Source organism: Dermacentor variabilis, chromosome 4 (assembly GCF_050947875.1).
Source record: "Dermacentor variabilis isolate Ectoservices chromosome 4, ASM5094787v1, whole genome shotgun sequence".
NCBI lineage: Eukaryota > Metazoa > Arthropoda > Arachnida > Ixodida > Ixodidae > Dermacentor > Dermacentor variabilis.
Genome location: NC_134571.1, coordinates 59,387,524 through 59,408,295, shown reverse-complemented (window position 1 = coordinate 59,408,295; position 20,772 = coordinate 59,387,524). Strand labels below are relative to the sequence as shown.

The window sequence follows — 20,772 nt, the reverse complement described above, 5'->3', positions numbered from 1 at the left end:
AAATAAACTATGTATAAAACAAAATAAAGAGGTACTTATACCAAGTGCTTTAACAAAGACTAAGCAATTCTTAAAATCAGTGAAGCAGAAATGAACAGTTTATGTTTTCATGAACACATTGTTCGTACCAGAAGACATAAGAAATTATGTGACTATCATTGATGACCTTTATATTTTTATTAAAAAATGTATGCCAATATTTTACATGTACACTTCAAGAATCATGTCATAGTTGAAGAATTGAAGCCGGAGCATATTCAGTTAGTAATTAGTAAATAAGTTGAGACTAGAGCTAGTGGTTGCAGTTTCCATTCAGCCAGCTATCTTCAGACTTTCATTTGCTATTTGTTCAACGATCACCAGGTCCTGTGCTAATTATTTTTTAGCAATTGGATTCACATTATGTGGTCGTGCCTAGCGGAAAATCACATGATTCACAAAGTAAGTAATACTGAGCAGTGGGAGGCCGTGTTGCTCAGCTCCAGCCCTGACCTGCAGGTCAAGGTCATCAAGAGAGCTGAAGAAGCCGCCCAGACCCAGGGGCACGTGGCTGCCTAACCACAAGTTCACCCGTCAATACCTTGTTTTCCAATAAACTCTTTACTCACTAACAATTGGATAATTTTATTAATATAAAAGAAGGTATGCTCCTCAGTTGGAACCCTAACTATCCAATTTAATGAGGTGACTACCTCTATAAAGTGCAGGTGAAAAGGGGCATCAACATAATCATGCATGCAATCCTGATAACTTGTGCCATGCCATGATGCGATGCCATTTGGCATCAAAAATGGAAGCTTCTGCAAGCCTCGCGTGCTTTCATCTTAATGTTAAATGGATATGTATAATTCCAGGGTATCTCAGAATTCAATGTACCAATGTTCAACTGCATGCACATAAATAGATGCAACAGTGACACAGGATTAGGGATGAAGCAAAGAAAAAGCCCAGGTTGCTGACCGAGGCCTTTGGGGGTGATGCCACTCTTGTTGCGGGGGTTCACGACCCAGTAGTAATACTTGAGCGTGTGCATGGTCTGCAGGACGGTGCTCACACGGCGAACATTGTTGTAGATCTGCGTGTCCCCCAGGAACTCGGTGGCCAGGTATGCGTACAGCTTGGTTTGCACCTGGAAGAGAGATGATATGAAGGCACAGTGCACCTACACTGATGCTGGTATGTGACACCTCCATTTCTTCACCCTCCTTCCTGCCCTCCCATCACCATTAGTGTGATGGTAATGGTGCTTTTGGGCAGTACAGGAACTTAGTCTGAATTACTCTGGCTGAAGCAAAACAACTGAACTGCACTGAGAAATATGTTCATGGGGATTTAAAACATCCAAACTTAGTTTTACACCTTTTCCTACCGCTAGGAGAGATTTGTGGGCTTACTGTGAAAAACTTAAATGGGTGCCTAACGCAAAAGAAATTATTTGCATTCACACATTTTCGAAACTCAGAATTCTTAGCCTAACTGTCTCGCATCTTATGGTAGCACATAAAACAGCGACTACTGCAAAGATGACAGCTGCAGTTTTTGCACCTCAATCAACGAATCTACGCGAGTTTCTTGGAGTGTTCCCGCTTTTTGGAAACTCTGCGTGCACAGCATTTCTTTCCCAAGTCACAGATGGCGGCACGTTGAAATATTCTTGTCGGTGACAACACATGACATCATATCATGGATGCTCTTGCATAAGCATCCCATTCGGATTTAGGAGCTCTGATTCGGCATATGGCGAAATTGAAACGACGATCTACATTCTATTTCCTACACAGCAGGCCATGCTACAACGGCTATAGAAACTTCTCTAACTGCTCACATCCATGTCCCACAAAGGCAGTTATGTAGGTATGCACCATATAATTCAATGTAAAGTGAAGACTCATGCTTTTATGCAACACAAAATATGTCATACTTATTACATGAAAGGTGCTGGAGATCGGAACCTAGCTGTACCCCCAAACGAGTGGAGCAACATGTTTCTGTGACCAGGAGCCACAGCGCATCACCTGCGCTCGCGACCAAGGTATAATACTTTGCCTATACTGGAAGCACAAATGCGCACAAGTCATGCGTGATTCGGCATAAACTTATCTCTACAATATGTGGTCATAATAAATGAAGTAGGTCTTCTCTGGAAGACACTGCAGATAAAAGCAACTGCCCTGCAAAAGGTGCACAGTGACACCACTATGACCGCACTACTTGGCTTAATATAACCTCACAGGACCCAAGAAGCATTGCATATAAGGAGGGAGTCATAAACAGGGCGCTGCACCTTCCGACAAATTCAATGGTATCCACAGGGCACTTACCCATAGAAATTTTGAGCAATTCATCCTACAGAAACTCGGAATTCTAGGTGCATTATTTCCACTGATTTGGCCCATCAAGTGTATTTTTATTTTTCGCCTAGAATAACTTGACAACCTTTGTTAATGTGATGTAGGTCTCTTCATGTGAACATATTGGGCTGCGTTGCTGGCAGGACATGATCCTAGAGACATTCAGTGAATATACAAAGACTGCACAATACTATTGTTCTCACCGCATATATTTTGCTTCTTCTTGGTGAGCATTTAAGCACAGCTCTTGTTCAAAGTTTGTAAACAATGGGGCTGTATAAAGTAAGAAATCTTTGAATTAAACGAGAACAATCAATTGTATTTGTCCTAAGTGAACTGGAAAAAAAGAGAAGAAAAGAGAGAGAAACCTTACCGTACCTTAGCACCCTTACTAATCTGCACAAAGTTCTCTCTCACTCTGCACTATCTGCTGATGCAGACATATATGAGAGTATGTGCTAGCATGTTTAAAGGCGCAGTAGTTCCCTATCAAGAGACGTAGAAAAGCTGCGCTGGTATACAGCCTGTGAGGCAAAGAACAAAAGGACGCTTACAGCTGTTGGTGTGTAGATCCACAGAGCTGGGTTGAAGAGAATGTGGTCCAGGAGGTGCTTGAGCAGCAGCTCCCCATTGCTGCTGTACACTGTCAGCAAGTGCTTGGTCAGCGAGAGGAAGGAGTGCAGAACCTCGTCCGTTATGTGGTCCCGAGATGCCTGAAAATGTAGCACACCTATCTGTCACTGCCTGCCAAAGTAGTATCAATGCTTGGAATAGCCAGTATAGCATATGCTGGACAGGACAGAAGTCCCGGGACAAGACACAAACACAAGGAGCAGGCACACGCTGGTTTGTCGCTGAATGTTGCAGCTCCAAGAATATATGTATATACAGAAGCACTGTGCCTGTCGCATCATGTAACAGAGAACAAAATCTTAAAAATGTTACAAACAATGCATGTGTTTAACCATCTGGGACTACATCTTAGGATGGAGAAAAATGCTGTAGTATAAGCGCAGACTCAACATACCCTCTGTAGCTGGTAGCTCATGACTAGGAAGCCCTTGTTCTGGATCATGTGCTGCTGCACCGTGTTGCTGCTTTCGCACATCTCGCAGATGAAGCCAATCAGTGTTGCACTGAAAAAAACGTCCCAAAGTTCTTCAGATACCACAGGGCCATCCAGGTTGCAGTTTACAGATTCATTGAACACATTTTTTTCTCGAAGCTCTGATTTCTGGGCAGCATGGCCCACTGTCGGATCATTTGCCACATGACTCGGCTGTGCTGCAGTCCATTAGTGGTGCACCTGCAGACCACGGCAATTCAGTACGCCTGAAGGTTCATCATGCCAACAGCGGGCAATTCAGTACTTCTGTTTATTTCACTTCCATTGATTTTCATGAATGATAGCAACTTACAAACTACAACAGATACCTAGATACTCGCAGCCACGCAGCAGGAATACCCGTCAAAAACCAGTGGCAGAACAGTGAACTAGTTAAGGTACCACAAGAGCCGAAAAGCTTGTGTGGCCACCACGTAATGCATCTGCATGCCTTTTTTTTTTTTACCTAAAGCATTTGAGCTCCCAAATGCAATGGTGGTCCCTCATTTACTGAACAGGCCAACTAGTGGACTCCGGAGCAGAGAAAAAACAATACATTCTTGTCTAAGGTGGTGAAATGCCACTGGAAATAAGTTTCAATATGCAACTAGAGCACAAAAAAAGTTGTATAAGATTTTTTTCACTTTGTGTAGATGCACTGCAGCGCAAAAGATCTGTTAAATATGTCAAAAATAACTAAACTATTGGAGTATGGTCTCATTTGCTACGCTTAATATGTGAGGAACAGCACTTCTTGCCATCCAGCAGACAAATGCAGGAAACCAAAAAAGAAGTGAGTAGCCTCAATAGAATAGTCTCAATAGAAGCTCAGAAAGGTAGGATGGTATCTGCAAGATAAGACTAAGACATGTGGAAAATATAACATAAAATGTTAAATTATTATTTTTTCAGTAAAGAGCACTTCAAATGAATTGAATGTGGCACGTCAGATATCTATTGCTGGTTGAGTAAGTCGCACAATTCATTCAGTACAGTAATAAAAGTTAGGCAGAAATAGACAACTGTAATTGCTAACCATCGCACAATGTGCGGCAGTGACAGCATATTGACTACCTTTCGGTTTTCTTGGCAATACACACTCAAGGAAGATAAAATGGCATGAATCTAAGTAACTACACAATGAAACAGAATGGTAATCACTTAGTTTTTATTCTATAGGCATCATGCTGTCTTTCGTTTTTATTGAACTTGTGCATTCTTCTGTATACATTGATAATTTTATTTAGGTTAAAAAAAATACATGAACAAATAAATAAGACATTATTGCTTACATGAGTCGGAACCAACAACTATACCAGAAATATATGTTACAATAAGTGTAACGTCCAGATTGCTTAAACCCTTCCATGTTAATTTCTTTTACTGTTTCACATTGTGCTTGTCCATACAAACACACATGCACACTCACTGCAAAGAGGACATACATCGAATTCTTGCTTTCTGACTTTGAAATATGGAAGCATTCAGCACAGCATATAAAATTTTTCAGGGCTACTGGTAAATGGCAAATTTCAATAAATTGAAAAAGGGGGCTACCTTGTTTCCTTGTCTATCACCAGATGCACTTAAAAATTTATTAGTATTCTTTCTTTTGTATTCCGGAAGTGTACTATGATATTAATATCTCAAATGGTCATTAATCCACTATTAGATCCTTGTCTCCAATACACACAATCCTTGACTTTGATGAGTACTTGTGCTGCCTGCAATTACAAGGTACACTGCTCATTTTGATTTGCAGATACACACTTCCATGCACATACATGCACATACACATGGTGCATGCATACATGTGATGCAAAAACCTTGAGTTTTTAAACATGCACAAGAACATCAGCCCATGGGCACTTCTGCATTCTTCCTCTGTTAGAATCTGGCTGCAGCAGCCAAGACTCGAATCCGCGACCTCATGCCCAGCAGAATGCCATAGCCATTGAGTCACCTTGGAGTATAAGGAAGGAAAGCACCAACTAGCACATACCAGATACTAGGCCTGCGGGGTTCCTGCAGAGGCACCAAGCCCATGGGCAGGTCCAGCTGGCCGAGAAGCGGGAAGAGCACCTGGATGCCTCCAATCGAGTTGAGAGTGCTGTGGATGGAGTATGTGGTCACTGCCTTCACGTCCTGCGTGAAAGGACCGTGGGAATGAGAATCACTCTTCGGACATACAGACGTCACAGTTCGAGCTTTAGTTTCCTTTCCCGCTTACCATGACAGAAAAAGAAATGCTGCTGCTAATCAGGGAGTGCAATTCCTGAAGATGCTCGGAACTGCTACTGGTGACAGTCTGTTATTGCAGGACAGACTGTCACCTCGTGACATGCAAGTTGTTTGGCTCTAGCTGGTGGTAATCGTAAGTGAATCGGCTAGTATGAAAAATGCGCCCCCCCCCTCACAGATGGAACAATGGTGGTGTGCATAACAGCTCTGAGGCTAGGGAGGCAAGGTCACACTATCAACAACGGTGCTATCAGGGTTACCACAAAAAAAAGTGGAGGCAGCAAATGCTACCACACACAAATGAAAGGACCACGATGTGGGGGGCTGCGTATGCAAGACATCATGGTGCTTAGCATTGATTAAGTCACATAGACACATTTATACACTCTACTGTGACAAATGTGCACCATTTAGAGAAAACAGCTTAGGTGTTCACCCAGTAGTAAGCACTGTACAAATGCGCATGGGGTGAGTATGTTTAACAAGTGAATGCAATTAAGAGAACATTGAATGTGACCTTACGTTCACATTTTAGTGAAGTGTCTCATTGCCTTATTGTTTTTCTTGCTTGCTCAGGAGACTCATTCCAGTTTCTCACTTTTCCCATCATGTGTAATCGCAGCAACTTTTGTGTGCTTCAGTGGATTTTCCTATCAGTCTTACAAATGCCACAACGCTTGTCAATCACTCTAGGTTCCATGGATCTTAGAAAATGAAACAATGTTGTGAAATATCCTTCTGAAAATTAATTATTAAATATTGGGGAATTCTGAATTTTCATTTATTATGTGGCTGCATACACAATATCTTTAGGAAGAGAATGGTTTCAAAATTTTGTCGTCTGTATACCTTTAAGAATTCATTTAATGTGAGACCACTTTTGTAGTGGTGTTAAAGAATGTGCAAAGTACGCATAAGTATGGTTGCAGACAGTCTCGTCCAATGCATTATCTAATCAACTATGGTCATGCTGTTTGTCTGCAGTAAACAATAATACAGTAATGACTCAAAGTAACAGGACAGCAAGTAGGGTTTCACAAAGATGTGTTGATGCCATTGGTCAAAGAGAGAGAGAGAGAGAGATGGAAAGCAAGAGTCCAAAATTAAATGAAGTGGTGCCTTACTATATGTACTATATAAACTGCTGATTGCCACTGTATGTATTTCATTCATGTAGTCACTGATACTTTTTTCTGCTTAGGTCAAAGACACGTCAGCATTACCACCTCTTTGCATTACGCGTGTGATGCTCTGCGTAATGCGAAAATGTGCGATCGTTCCCCACCTGCGGCAAGTTGTGTTTTTCATCTACTTTCATTAATTTACCATTTCCTTCATTCAATTAGTAAGTACAAGTAATTTCCCCTATGCTTTCCTTGGTGTCTCCGTTGGCTTCTCCTGATATGAAAGCATTCTGTAGCTTGTATAGGAAGTGTTGCGGGGCTTGTTTATATGTGTTATTAAACAAAGGACGCAACAAGATGCCACCTCTGTGTGACATGAAAAGTAGGAAAAGGGAGGGTTTCAGGAGTGATAATAATATCTTTAGCGATACTGAGGTGAGACACAGCACAGGAGCAGCTTGTGCATTTGTGACTAGCATCTGTACCTGCAGCATCAGGGCGTGCGGAGTGTGGACGTAGTAGGAGACATTTCCTTTGGGCGCTGCCTGGAGACACAGCTGGCTGTCTGTGGCAACCGGGTTGTACATGAACACTAGTGCACTGGATAACTTGCCATCATACAGCACCTGGTAAAAGAATAAAAGGAACAAGATAGGCGTTCACTGTAGACCTGTTACCAATCTAAAAGTGGTGATGGAGGCATGCGATTTTTTAGACTGTGATAGCCTGTGCGGGAGGGAGCCTTGTGCTCAAGATTCAGGTAGCCCTATCTATACGGCCTTTCAGATTTTTAATAATATTATGCGAGCAACAACATGACGGCATGTCAATGCTCTATAACACTTAGTAGTGGTAAAACCAGCATGAGTACACTCTAGCACACAAAGAAAGCATTCTCCAGTGCAAGCACCGTTCACTATGCTGCTTGCTTCAAGAGGACATATGCCCTGCCTCGGTATGAGCACAGTCCTAATTAGTGCACAGTGCTGATTGCACAGTCCTAATTAGAGCACAGTGCTAACTACAACATGTGAATGTCTCAGATGTGCCACCTGTGTTGCACATGTCACTATTATTGTGCACTGGTGAATGCTGATAAATGTTAAATGGAACATCAATGCAATTTGCTACTGGTCTTGAATGGGAATATAGCTGGTCCTGAAGAGACTTACCTGCCTAGTTTTCCACATAAAGAAAAAACACAGAAACTGAAAACATATTTCTCGAAATTACTGATAAGTACAGTATTTCTGCTAAATGAACATTGCTTCGTTACTGCTTGGCTTCAATTACACAGTTTATGACTAACGGAAGTGATAAGTAAAAGTTCATTAATAAAGGTTTGTTAATCAGCTAATATAATTCTGCAATTTGTCTTGCAAATAGTGTCCGCCTATTCAAGTAATCCAGCTCACGAGACAGAATCGTGATATCTAACAAGGGAGACATTTAACAAACATGTTTACATTAAAATAGATTAACCATGTATATTAACTATGTATTTTCTCTTGTGCTGTGCTACAACAATGAGATAGTGGTCCTGCAGCAGCAAGCAGTTTGATCTGATTCATTTGTAGCAGCTTGTTGCATAAAGCATTGCAGGTAAGAAAAGCATACATCATAGACACTTCTAAAGAAATTGTGCAGGTGGAGAAAAATGGAATGGCACTGTGCAGGTGGAGAAAAATTGAATGGCACTCACGCGCTTTAGGCTTTCAGGCAGAGCCACGCTTTCACCTTCAAATCGAAACTGACTCTGTAAAATAAATAAAAGAAAAACAATTTGTTGAGACTGCTCCATTGAAACACACAAAGCAGGAACAAGCTCCACTGACCTCAGAAAAAGAAAGCCTATGACAATAGGTAATATTTATTAAAAGCAACAGTGATCTGGATGAGTGGTATTCACCAGTACATAAAGAAAGGAAGTACGCCTTCTTTTATTTCACCCATTTACTTCAGTGACACATAAACACATATCAGCCCCTTGTATACATGAACTTACAATAATATTAAAGCCAATTACTATTGCTAATAGCGACCAATATCGCTACTGACCAAATGGTGCCAATAATCAACGTAAATTACACAACATACACGATGCGTCCCACACGTGGCCTTTAATATGAAAAATTCACATAGATAAGTTATAATGTACTGTTTTATAAAAAAGTGACTGATCATGCTTGCCCGAGATTATTTTTTCTGCATCCATCTAATTTTTCACTTTACTACACGAATTTAAATTTTCAATAATACTCATTCTTTCTTTTTGTTTTCAGGCAGAACAAAGAGTGCATGCCTGGTAGCCTGGTCCCAATCGATGAATCGCACACACTTGGTGAGCAGTCAAGGCTTCGGAAAACAGGTACACTGCTGACATCTGGCCACAGAAGACGTGCTCATCATCGAGCTCAGGAGCTGCTCCAATGTAGCACTTGTCAAAAGGCTGAAGAAACAACAAAGTGGCAAAATTGAAAGGTATTGAAAACAGAAACGGTGCCCACTCTTTATGCATTAACACTTGAGCTTTCATGAACACTGAATGCACGAAGCCAGTGCATGTTCAAATGTTCAGCTGGCTGCTTCTGCTGCTCTGATACATTGTCAAGCACACTCTCTTTGCGAGTTCTTTCGTATTCCCAAAATGCATGACCCTTATTCTTTATGGCTCACTACACACCTTTCTGTGCACACAGTACTGGAAACATTGCTGTGCCAGTGGACCTCTTATTTATGAAATATATTACTATTAATATAGCATTATTGTAGACCATTTATTAAGCATATTTATCTTACACTGAAAGAAGCACTACTAATTGGTTGACCGTGTAATGCCTCCCTCCCCATTTTCTAGAAAGAAAAGGGCAGGCCATTTGATTGACCATATAATGTACCGTCATTTTTCCTGTCTCTTTTCTTCATGAACTTTTTTTACCACTGGAAAACATTATTTATCTGCCATTTATTGCTTCCACACAGATGCTATCAGGCATCAGTCCAAATTGTGCCCGGATTTGCTCCAAGTAGGAATTGTTCCTTGTGGGTATGCATAAAAAAAAAAGGAATTAAAATTGTACAGATATACTAACAGAAAAAAAGAAACACCAGAAAGGACGAAGTACCTCAGAAGCTACGGCTGCCAGTAAATACAAGGCTGAATAGAAATAGCTGTCTTGCATCAAGAACAAGTAATGAATAAAAGCACACAAGATGGCAGGACAGCTTAGAGCTCTCAGCATGTGGTCAATAGACGTGCGAGAAAGGCTGAGATATTTATTTATTTATTTATTTATTTATTTATTTATTTATTTATTTAAACATACTGCAGCGCAATTTGTGCTGTTGCAGGAGTGGGTTGAGAAAAGGTACAGAAATGCATTGGAAATGAGCACTGATGAAAGGAAAATACACAAGAAGTTATACAAATGCTGCCGGGCATGGGTGAGCACGATTATGCATCTAGGATGGCGGTCGCAAAAATTCGGGATGAGCATGAGCGAATAGACCCAGGTAATGAATTCCAGTCTTCAATTGAGCGGGGAAAAAAAGCTGAATTTGAACATGTTAGTATGTGCGTAGTAGGGTATCAAGTTTAGGTCATGATGTCTTCTCATTGATGATCCTGGCGCGAAGTTAATGTAATTATCGTTTGAGAGCCTAACCAAAGAATTGACAATGCAATGCAAGAATTTTAATGATTCGACACGGCGACAAGAAGAGAGCGTGTTTAGGTTCAAGGAAGAAAGTGTTGAAGAGGGCAAAAAGTCGCGATCGTAACGATGACATATAAATCGCACAGCTTTTTTCTGTATCGCTTCTAGCTTATTAATCTCTAACTGCTTATGCAGGCTCCAAACTACAGATGCATAATCAAGAACAGGGCGGATTAGAGATTTATACATTAGTAACTTTGTGTCTTTAGGAGATCAGGTTAGCGTTCGCCTCAAGTAACAATTTTTTTAGTGCTTTACTGCATATGTAATCAATGTATTTGGACCATGACATGTTATGCGTAAAAATGACACCAAGATACTTATACTCAGAAACCTTGTCTACAGCACGGCCATTGAACGAGTAACTAAAAAGGGAGGGGGATGACGTCAACACTCACATCGTTGGTACTGACAAACCAGCTCATCTCAGTGGATGATGCTAGCTGGCCATTGACAAAGCACTTGATCTCGCTCTTGCTCCAACGATTGTAGATGTACACTATGGCCACGGTATACCACTGCATATAAAGGAAACAAAATATCAGTGACGATGCCCATTCGCTGTTACAGCATGCAATAACTTGCAAGGCTGTTAAAGTAACTATTCAATCAGAATTATGAAAGGTGCTAATTCTTGAGAAATTACAGCCAGTGTAGTTAACTTAATTCATAATTAACAATTCTAAACTATGCACATTCTACTCTGCATAATAATGCTTCAAGCCATGTGTCCGTTTTTAGACAATGTTGAGAATATCAGAGATGATCATCAGAAGGATGCAAGGAAATTGCCTGAACCTTGAAGATATCCAGCAAGTATACAGATACCTTGTACACAAGTGGTAGCAGATGCCTTGAAAGCTTAAGCACGACCTCAACTGAAAATTGTTCTACAAGCCTGCGTTACTAAGAAAGCACACTGCATTCCTATAGAGAATAGACTTGCTGGCTCTATTCACATCACTTTAAAGATTAACAGTCTGGTTAGTTTAACAATGTAAAGGAATGCAGCAAACTCACTGCAAGAAACTTGTCAGAACTGTCTAGTCCCAAATGACAACTTTACAGCTCACTACGAAAGTAACTGAAAGTTAAGGTAGATAAGAAAACTAGAGTAAATGAATTACAAATATGTCAGTGTTACTATGACTGGAGGCTTGGTACACCACAATGGTCATAAACACAAGACATATAGCAATGCCAAATTGAATGAGCAATAGTTTGACTCAGGCAGGTTGGCCCATAGCTATCCGGTGAGAATGCAGCACAGAAAGAACAGGAACAAGAACAAAAAGAAAACTAAATAAAAGCACACAAGACTGTGCATGTCCCGTGTGATGTGTGTTCTTTGTCCTTTTGTCACTGCAGTCTCACCAGAGAACCACATTGATGCTCCTGCACCAGTCTTACGCTAGGTCATAAGTTTATGGCCTTGCCTATCCAAATGTTTACTACAAGAAAGTGATTAGATTGCATTCAAAGGTATAACAAACTTGTGGACATATTTTTGAATTCCTACAGCAACAAATGGACCCAAATACTAATATATATACACAAAAATATAGTAAAATCGGCAATGCAAGAAATCGGGGCCAGTTGGCGCACGTTCATAGCTGTCCTCCACTTAATTTCGCATTAAAAGAAAGGGAAGGAATGACAAATATGGTATGAAAATTCAAACTACCAAATGTTTTACTCATGAAGCATGTTTATATGTTGTTTGTTTTGTTCCCTGCTTTTGTTTTTCCATGTAAAATGCAGCTCAAGACAACTATGAATCATGAAATAAATGACTTAGACATAGACTTTAAGATAAACTTTAAAATTTTAAAAAGGGTAGTTCGACCTTAAGTTTCTCTGTCAATAAACATTATCTTTTTCTGCTAAAGTTATGCAGGGAAGCTTAAAGCTGGTTATATTACCCTAACATGATTTAGTACAATCTGTAGTCAATAAACGCGACACCCAGGACAACGTAGGGGAAATTACTTGTGCTTAATGAATGAAATAAAGAAACGATAAATTAATGGAAATGAAAGTGGATGAAAAAACAACCTGCCGCAGATGGGGAACAATCCCACAACCTTCGATATGACTAATAAAAATCGTGCCCCTCAGTTAACCCGCTTTCTTCTCGTTTATTATCTGTACTGTCATTTAAGGCCACCTGTGAAAAATACTTCCTTTAAAAGCACACAAATGCATTAACTACTCCAGAGTAGCACAAAGCAAGCGCACTTTTGCACAAGCTTTTTAAGAGCAGAAACTACCAATTTGTACAAAAGTGGTAACAAAAATGTGTCCCTAAAGGCTTCGCTTACCTTCCTTGGCTGGAACTCGTACTTGACACAATGTTGGTAACCTTTTCCTTTGACTTTCATGGAGGTGAAGATGAGGCAGTTACCAACAAAGTGCGCCGAATAACCCACACCCTTGCTGGTCCGGAAGCTGTGTGGAGGGTTACAAAAGGCATCAAAGTGTCAGAGAAGGATCAAGTTGTTTCAGTCTAGCTGAGATCACTGAAAACTAATTTTCCCCACAAGTCTAGGAACAAATATTTCGATACTGACACTAGTCTCCGAACTCCTCCTAGTGAACCTGCCATGAGAACTCATCTGCTTTAATTTCCCTTGTGCAACATGTGTGCTAAATGTACCTGATAAAAACCTCATCAAGGTTATTCAGTTAATCTAATTTATTTCAGTGCTTATTAGTGATCCTAGAGTAGCTTCTGATGTTTGCAGCTTTTATATGCTTTTGCCAGAAAAAGAAACCATTCTGTCTTGAATACCCTATATTTAATAGCTACAGACATTGTTTGCCAAATGACCTGATATCTTCCAGAACCAAGAGCCAGAATTCATAAAGATGAAACAAACAAGATGATGGCTCAATTCAGCTTCATTGCCTATTTCTAGCTTAGCTCCAAGCATCATCACTCGTATAATGACAGAAGCAGAGTAGGCGTTGCATTCATATTTATAGTAAGATTCTAGATGTACCACTGTGCTGATAAATATGCTACGTAATTAACAAAATCAATGACGTCTTAACCTGCTTGGAAAGGTCTTTTTGCCCACTATTTTCCTATACAGACCTGCCAATCTGAAAAGTGAATAAACATGACATGCAAATGAAGAAAGTACTAAAATTTCGTGAAAAATTACTAAAACTTGTTTGATTATTCAACATCTTGACTGTTGATTAAAGATTCACAGACTTTGTTCTGTAGAGGTGTTGTGAACAGCCACTATGCTCTATATCATTGCACCAGAAATGACTTGTGCCACAGACAAGCATAAATCCAGATAAAGTTTATTAATGAAATATTCATGTAACAGCTGTCGAAGATATGGCTGCCATAATACACTGGGTCTATTAGCTGGTGTTGCTACCGCGCATATAGGTTCGTACAATCAATGGGCACAAAATATTAGTCCATAAAAAAGATCCCTCAGGGGCTGTACTTGTCTTCTTGAAAACTGGTATTGCCCTACACAACATGCAGATGAAAAATCGTAAAATATTTATGTCAATGCGACAATTGTAAACGAGCGCTAAAATTTGGGCATTTTACCATAAAATCATAATTGTTGGCATGAATGCCTTTGACTCGGCAGAATGTAAATATGCTTGATGAATTCCTTAATTATGCAAACACATAAACAAAGACAAACAAGAGCACCACATCCTCTGCAAGAACCTACCAGTAGAGAAATGGCTTTTCCCGTTCTATACTGACACTGTTGATGGGGTCGAGCCTGAACCATGTGTAGAGAGTCCAGCCATTTTGATATGGCCAGCGTGCCAGTGGCGGCAGTGCAATTGCCTGCAAGAGGTATCCAGTATGACAAATTATTAAAACCATTATTAGTTAGCGTTCAACTTTCTTGGTTTTAAATATTGAAAAAAGCTTCCCACCATTATTTTGAAATTTATCCGAGGAGAAAACCTGCTGCATTTTTTGGTGTCTATATTGCTCGAATGTAAGCTCGCTGTTTGTTTTTTCCCTTTCACTGACTACCACCTCACACATCTTTTCCGACAAAAGGCTATGAGTTATTGGCAATCAAATGCTGCCCCTGCTATACTCTTGCACGGTTTACTTCCGTATCTTTATTTATGCTGTGCTCGAAGCTGCGCACCTATGCAAAATGATGGCTGTCATGCTTCACCAATGATCACACCAAACACTGGCATCATCATGGCCTCTAAGATCAGTTCTACATACTCCCCAATGTAAGATACCATAGTGTCAGTGCAGTGATACTGTTCCTTGCCACTAGATGGTGCCCCTGCCTTATGTGTAATGATCTTTCTCCATTCATCGCTTTATCAAAAGGCACTGCTTAGTGGCAACATCTAAAGCAATCTGACCTACAGCTGCCATGCTGATTGGTGCATCACAATAAACACAATACATGACACCAACTTCAAGAAGTTGAAGGCAATGGCAGGTGGTATTTTGAGCCGCGCTGTAGAGTTTCTGTTGCATGCATAGGATTAATATTTGGCTCGGGGGTTCCCTTTAGTCTTGTCTAGTGGCTAGGCTTGCTTCTATAGTAAGTTAAGGTCGTTATTGCCATTGTTTGTCACCAGTTTTCTACTCTAGCTTGTCAGCTGCTATACTAGTAAGCCAGAGTGTTTGTAGGTCAATGACTGCATAAAGTGATGGAGCAAGAGCCATCAAATAAACTGTTCCACTGATACTGGAGCTCAACAAATAATGCACATTTGCAAGAATTATTTTTTTGCACAATTCATTTTCATTACCATATTCCACCTTAATAAAAAGGTATGCCAATACATGCTGTCTTCTGCTGCCTCTGTTAGGTCAGTGGTTTAACGCGACATCATACCTAAGGACAATCTCTCCTACTATTTTTAGCTGAATAGAGTATATGGCTAACAATATATGACAATGAGGTGGCCTAATGTCCAATAATGCCCAGAAAACCAGGAACAGTTAGCAATTTGTTTTTGTTTTTTTCTGGGTGCAATGGGCAGCATGAATGCACAGGTATAAGTGCGAGACTGCGCTAAAGTTACTCTAACACACCAAAGCAGTCTGTATGTCAGTAAGTTGTAACCTTCTTCTGCACTTTCTTTTTTTTTTTCCTTAGAGGGATACTCTAGTGATTAGTTCAGCTACATCAGTCAGCTAACCAGAAGAGCAGGAGAAAGAGGGGCATGATGTGTGATGATGCAGACGGAAGAGAGATGTACACACCTAGCATAGCCCAGTCAAATCCTAGAGTCCAAGCCCACGCTCCATGAAAAGTGAAATGAGGCTTTGGTAGGGTTGTAGCTAGGTTTATAACACTGCCACGGAATCAGATTAGCTTGCTCTGACAGCTACTGACTGTCAAGATGGGAAAGAGAAGCAGCCAATGTTGGAGCTGAGGTACTCACCGCCCCTTTCTTTCCGGAGAAGCTGAAAAAGCAATCTGGACCCTGCCTGTGGGGCATCTGGCGGAGGACGGACATCAGCTTCACAGAGTGCCTGGGCTGGAAAACAGAGAGCTGCTGAAGTGACAATGTTTTATCAAGTAGAGAGAAGAAAAAAAGAAAGCATAATTTCTTTCACTGCTTAAGAAATGGATTAGTTCTTGTGGGTCAGATTTTCTACATCAATGAATTTGCAGTACACGCAGCCACTAATGAATGTAGCCTACATGCAAATGAACTGTGATGTGCTTGAAGGGGCCATAAATTGGTCGTCCATGTATTCGCAGTATATCATTGTAACTGAGACTAGAGGTGCCAATGTGATTATACACACAAGAAAACTGGGCCGTTGGCACACATTTAGACACAAAATTTCAATTTGATATCTCTGCCTCTAAGCCCCTCCCACTAGAGCCATTTTGGCATGGCTTGAGTGCCATTAAGTGACTCAGAAACCTTCCAAAACTAGATAAACACCATGCCAGACTCTTGTTGCTCCACATGCTATGGCACCCAATAGTACAGCAAAGGTGTCGCTGTTGCAGTGTGCCTGCAATTCTTTCACTCGCATAATAAAAACAGCAAAAACCAGAGAACGCCTAAAGAAACTATTTTGAGCTGACCTTTGTGACGAACAGGCAAAAATGAAACCGTATGCATACCGAGCACATTTGACTGTGCAGAACACACTTCATTTAATCACCTGTCAGGGCTCTCACACTACTGTACTATTCAACTGTGATATAAAAGAAAATTTCAGATACCGATTTTCTACTGCACTGAATGCGCTCAAATTTTGCCAGCTTGCTTCAGGATGCATATGGTTTAACATGCATAGCATAATTCAAGCTAGAAAGATTAGTGTAATCGCCCCTTTTAGAGCGCTATTTCTTTTTTCGGTCAGGAGAGTGCATTTGGAATAGCCTTCCTACAAATACTGTGAATTCTCAAACTCATGAGCTGTTTCATAGTCCCGTTTCAGATTACTCACAGCAAAGGTACTTTTCGTAGTGCAATTTACCACTTCTTCATGACTATTTTCTGCCCTATACCATTAAAGTGCTGGACCAATAAGCAAGTAAATAAAATATGCAGAACTGCGATATTTCCTGCTCAAATAAGTGTGTGCTGAAGAAGTCACTAAAGGGAACTGTTAACCTGCGCTTTAACCCTTTGCCTCCCGTTGACGAGTATAGCTGTCATGCAATTTTGCACCAATGCAACAAGTCACGACTATAGTCGTCATAAACAAAAATTTGTCACACAGTGAACCTATGACTGCTATACTAGCCCTATTGCATCTAGCTACAATTCCTGACACTAGATAGCCACAAGTGCCCACGTTGAGCCATTTGTGTCTCGCCTTTCAATATATTGCCACCTCTGACACCTCCACATAAAACATGGTTGCTGCATAGACACGAAGCAGTGAAAGCATGCATAAAAGAAAGTATTTTCATGGCTCCTCATTAGACAACAGCTATGTAGAGTTTTGCATGGAAACGTAAAGTGATGTGTTCTCATCTGAGGAGTCTGAACAGTGCGGAGTTGGCCTCTGTGCCACGCTTTGCTTCGAAGTCTACCATACGAAGATGGCCTACTAACTGCTTTAGGAGCTGTGGAAAAGTATTCACAATTCATGTGCATGTTTTTGCGCCGTTTAGGTTATTTTTTATTCGTATTCTCTTTTTCCATTGTGTATCGAGCCCTGCAAAACGTTATTTCTTGCAAGACACTACAGCCATGCAGTGAAGCCTTCTTCAAACTATCTTTTTACACAATTTGTGAAATAGAGGAACCCCATTAAATTAAAATAATGGTGTCACATTATTCAGAAAAGTAAGATTTACAAAGTGAGCGAAAAAAAAATTTAGCTAGTTTGGTAAAATTTTCTTTTTTTTTTTGCGGTAGGGAAAGGGTAATTGGTGACTGAAATCTGATGTTTTCATCAAGGATAACTGTACTCATAGTACAACATAAGAGCCAGCCAAGGCATCTGAGACAGAATTATTAGACAAGAAGCAATTTCAAAGTGAAACCCTAATCTAAGACCCAGTCTTGCATGATATGTGTTCTTGTCTCATTCACTGTCACTAATGTGCTGCAACTTTCACCATGCATGAGTGATCAAAACAACAATTTATTTTGAAGTAGCTTCCAATGACTTCTAAAATGGTACAGTACTGGAACAACATTAATATCAATGAAATGGTTAGGTTGCAACATGACTGCATAAAGCTATCCCAGTGTGCATATGCACAAACTTTGGAACTATGAGCTCCTCACAACAATGTGACCATCACTTTGAAGGAAAAATACGGGTGCAGAGAGACAAATAGTGAGAGGACAGTGATGCAAAACCTGCCCTTTCAGTGAAACAATATCATGTAGCTACATTTAATTATAATAGATTCGATCATTGAAGTAAAGTAAATTTTTATGGAAGTCAGTGCCACAATAGAGAGAGAAAAAAACCTATCGATGTCTAAACAAAAATGTACTGCCTGTCTCTAATACATGCGGCATTTGGAACCACACAGTGCGTAAATAAATGAAGGGTGCCAAGGAAAATAAATTTAGCATGTCCACTACAAGAGTAGAAACAGAAACAAGGCCTGTGGCACATTTTGCAGTTTTGACAAGAAATTACATTAAATACAAAGTTGTTTCAGCACGATGGATTTGCACACTGTTATTTCTGCCTCCATAATGCTCCGTAATGTTCTATAACGCTCAAGGATCATGAATTGAGCAGAAGCTAAGTGAGCAATGATTAGTGAGGTAAACATCACTAGAAGGAAAAGAGAAATGCTGAAGCAGTGACTGACCCATTTGTTTCCAGTGGCCTTCATGCACCCAACTAACAACTTGAGCTCTCGCACTGTGATGCTGTAACTTGCCAAAACCCCCAACATTTCTATGACAAGATCTGAAAAGAAAGCAGAGAATGCGGTGAATTTCATATTCAATAAATGAAAGGTTGACAGTTGACACAGGTAAAATATACATGCTAGCCTGCATATGACTTAGTAAGCTTTGACAGCTTTGTAAAGCTTCAAAAAGCATGAAATTACAAATAAATCTTCTACAAAAAAAAAGCAAAAGAAGATTGTCGTGATCAGGACACTAGTGGCATTGAATGGGCTTTCACACTTTAACATAGACAACCTCTCATTCTGAAAAGGCAGTGTATCACTTTACAGACATCACTGAAGTGAGCCCAGTCTCAGTCATTGCCAAGGAGCCACCCACCTGCAACAACTTCTTCAACTTGAGAGAACCTCTGGAGGATATGCTCAATGAGTCCAACTTCAGTGCACGCCTGCAGGTTCCTCATGCTTTTCTTAAGGATTGCAATAAATACACTCCACACTTCAGCCTGTAAGCAAGAAAATGCATGAAGATTAAAAGAAAAAGAAAAAATTATGTATTTACATCAATGTTTACAGTTTCCGATTAATGAAACAGTTTATGTGCCTGAGTGTCTTAAAGCTACACCTTGGCTATGACGAACACTGAAAGCAATCTATAAAGAATAGCTTTATGACATGTTTATTCTTGATGAAATACAGTTCTAAACAAAGTTAATGCAATTTGAACTACATTTTCTTCATTTAAAAAATGGTATTCACACAGCTAGGAAATGTTGAGACATGAAAATTACCTAGTTCAATAAAAGAGTAACATATCTCAACATATAAGCAAAAAAACCTGCTCTTTTTCTTTTTGTGCTGGGCTGCTATATGTACATACTCTTCTGCAATTTAGGGGAGGTGCAATCATGTTGGTATGCTGACATGATGTGCTGTATCATAAAATGATGTAAGAGTCTAAGGAGGTCAAAACACAATCAACTTGAAGCTCACCTGTAGGCTGGATGGACAGTGGTCCAATAAATCTAACATATGAAGGATGTTCTGGGGATGTTGGATTACAAAATTTAGCTCCATGTCGAATTCGCCTCCAACAAGCTGCAACAACAAAGAAAAAAAAGAAATGATTAAGGGTGCAAAGAAGACAATAAATATAGCAACGGCACATAAATAACATATGTAGACACTACAATTCTGAGTTTATGAAAGGGAAAAATTTTCATCGACCCAACTGTAGCACAAAACTACAAAGGAAACTCACATGAGTTTCTCAGAAAGAAAATGTCATGTTTTATAGCCTGCAACTGCAGGGTTGGAAGTGAGGAATTAAAAATTATTTGTTTTTATGTTGTCTCGGTCTGAAGCATAGATGGAAAAGGAAAGGGTTTGCTTATTAGCTTATACTACAGTTGAGTGAATGGCAATTCTTTTTTTTTTCTCATAGACTTTCCTCCATCTTGCGAACGTCAGCAGAACTGATTTGCCAAATGCTAAATTTGCAGATTGTGCAATCATGCTTATAACACAATCCTTCAGCACAAGGCTGGCTATTTAAGTAGCACAGTTTAAAATGTGGTGCAGAGCTTTCTCCAACTCATCTGTTCAATTATCAAAATTAGTACTTAAGCTTATATTTTTTGTTCGTTACTATTGCTTGATGTCAGATGCCCAGACAAAATAGGTTTGCTCAACAGTACCATATGAACACCCAAACATATAGGCACTTTTTCAGGATGTGATGATAGCAACACTGATTCATGTGTGTAAATGAGATTCATGTGTGTTCATGTGATTCAAGAGTTCTACCATGTGAACATGTGTTCAGCATTGCGTGGCTTAAAGAATAACGAAGAAAGACAAAGAAGGGCACAATAAGAGTAGAAGCCCACCAAACAATCTTTCATGGTTTGTTAT

At 40.0% G+C, this 20,772-nt stretch overlaps 1 protein-coding gene across 4 annotated transcripts in view; it reads right to left on the bottom strand.

Moving 5' to 3' along the window:
- rg (A kinase anchor protein rugose) overlaps positions 1-20,772 on the bottom strand; it is a 336,839-nt gene that overhangs the window by 221,434 nt on the left and 94,633 nt on the right. For all 4 annotated transcript variants that reach the window (XM_075689210.1, XM_075689211.1, XM_075689212.1 and 1 more), the window contains exons 2-15: positions 19,852-19,956; positions 19,238-19,364; positions 18,814-18,914; positions 15,950-16,045; positions 14,245-14,366; positions 12,859-12,985; positions 10,936-11,055; positions 9,124-9,270; positions 8,524-8,577; positions 7,307-7,447; positions 5,459-5,601; positions 3,379-3,487; positions 2,906-3,064; positions 961-1,129 (exon numbers count right to left, since the gene is read on the bottom strand). In XM_075689210.1, coding sequence (XP_075545325.1) covers positions 961-1,129; positions 2,906-3,064; positions 3,379-3,487; positions 5,459-5,601; positions 7,307-7,447; positions 8,524-8,577; positions 9,124-9,270; positions 10,936-11,055; positions 12,859-12,985; positions 14,245-14,366; positions 15,950-16,045; positions 18,814-18,914; positions 19,238-19,364; positions 19,852-19,956 — 1,720 coding nt within the window. The remainder of the gene's footprint in view (positions 1-960; positions 1,130-2,905; positions 3,065-3,378; positions 3,488-5,458; positions 5,602-7,306; positions 7,448-8,523; positions 8,578-9,123; positions 9,271-10,935; positions 11,056-12,858; positions 12,986-14,244; positions 14,367-15,949; positions 16,046-18,813; positions 18,915-19,237; positions 19,365-19,851; positions 19,957-20,772) is intronic.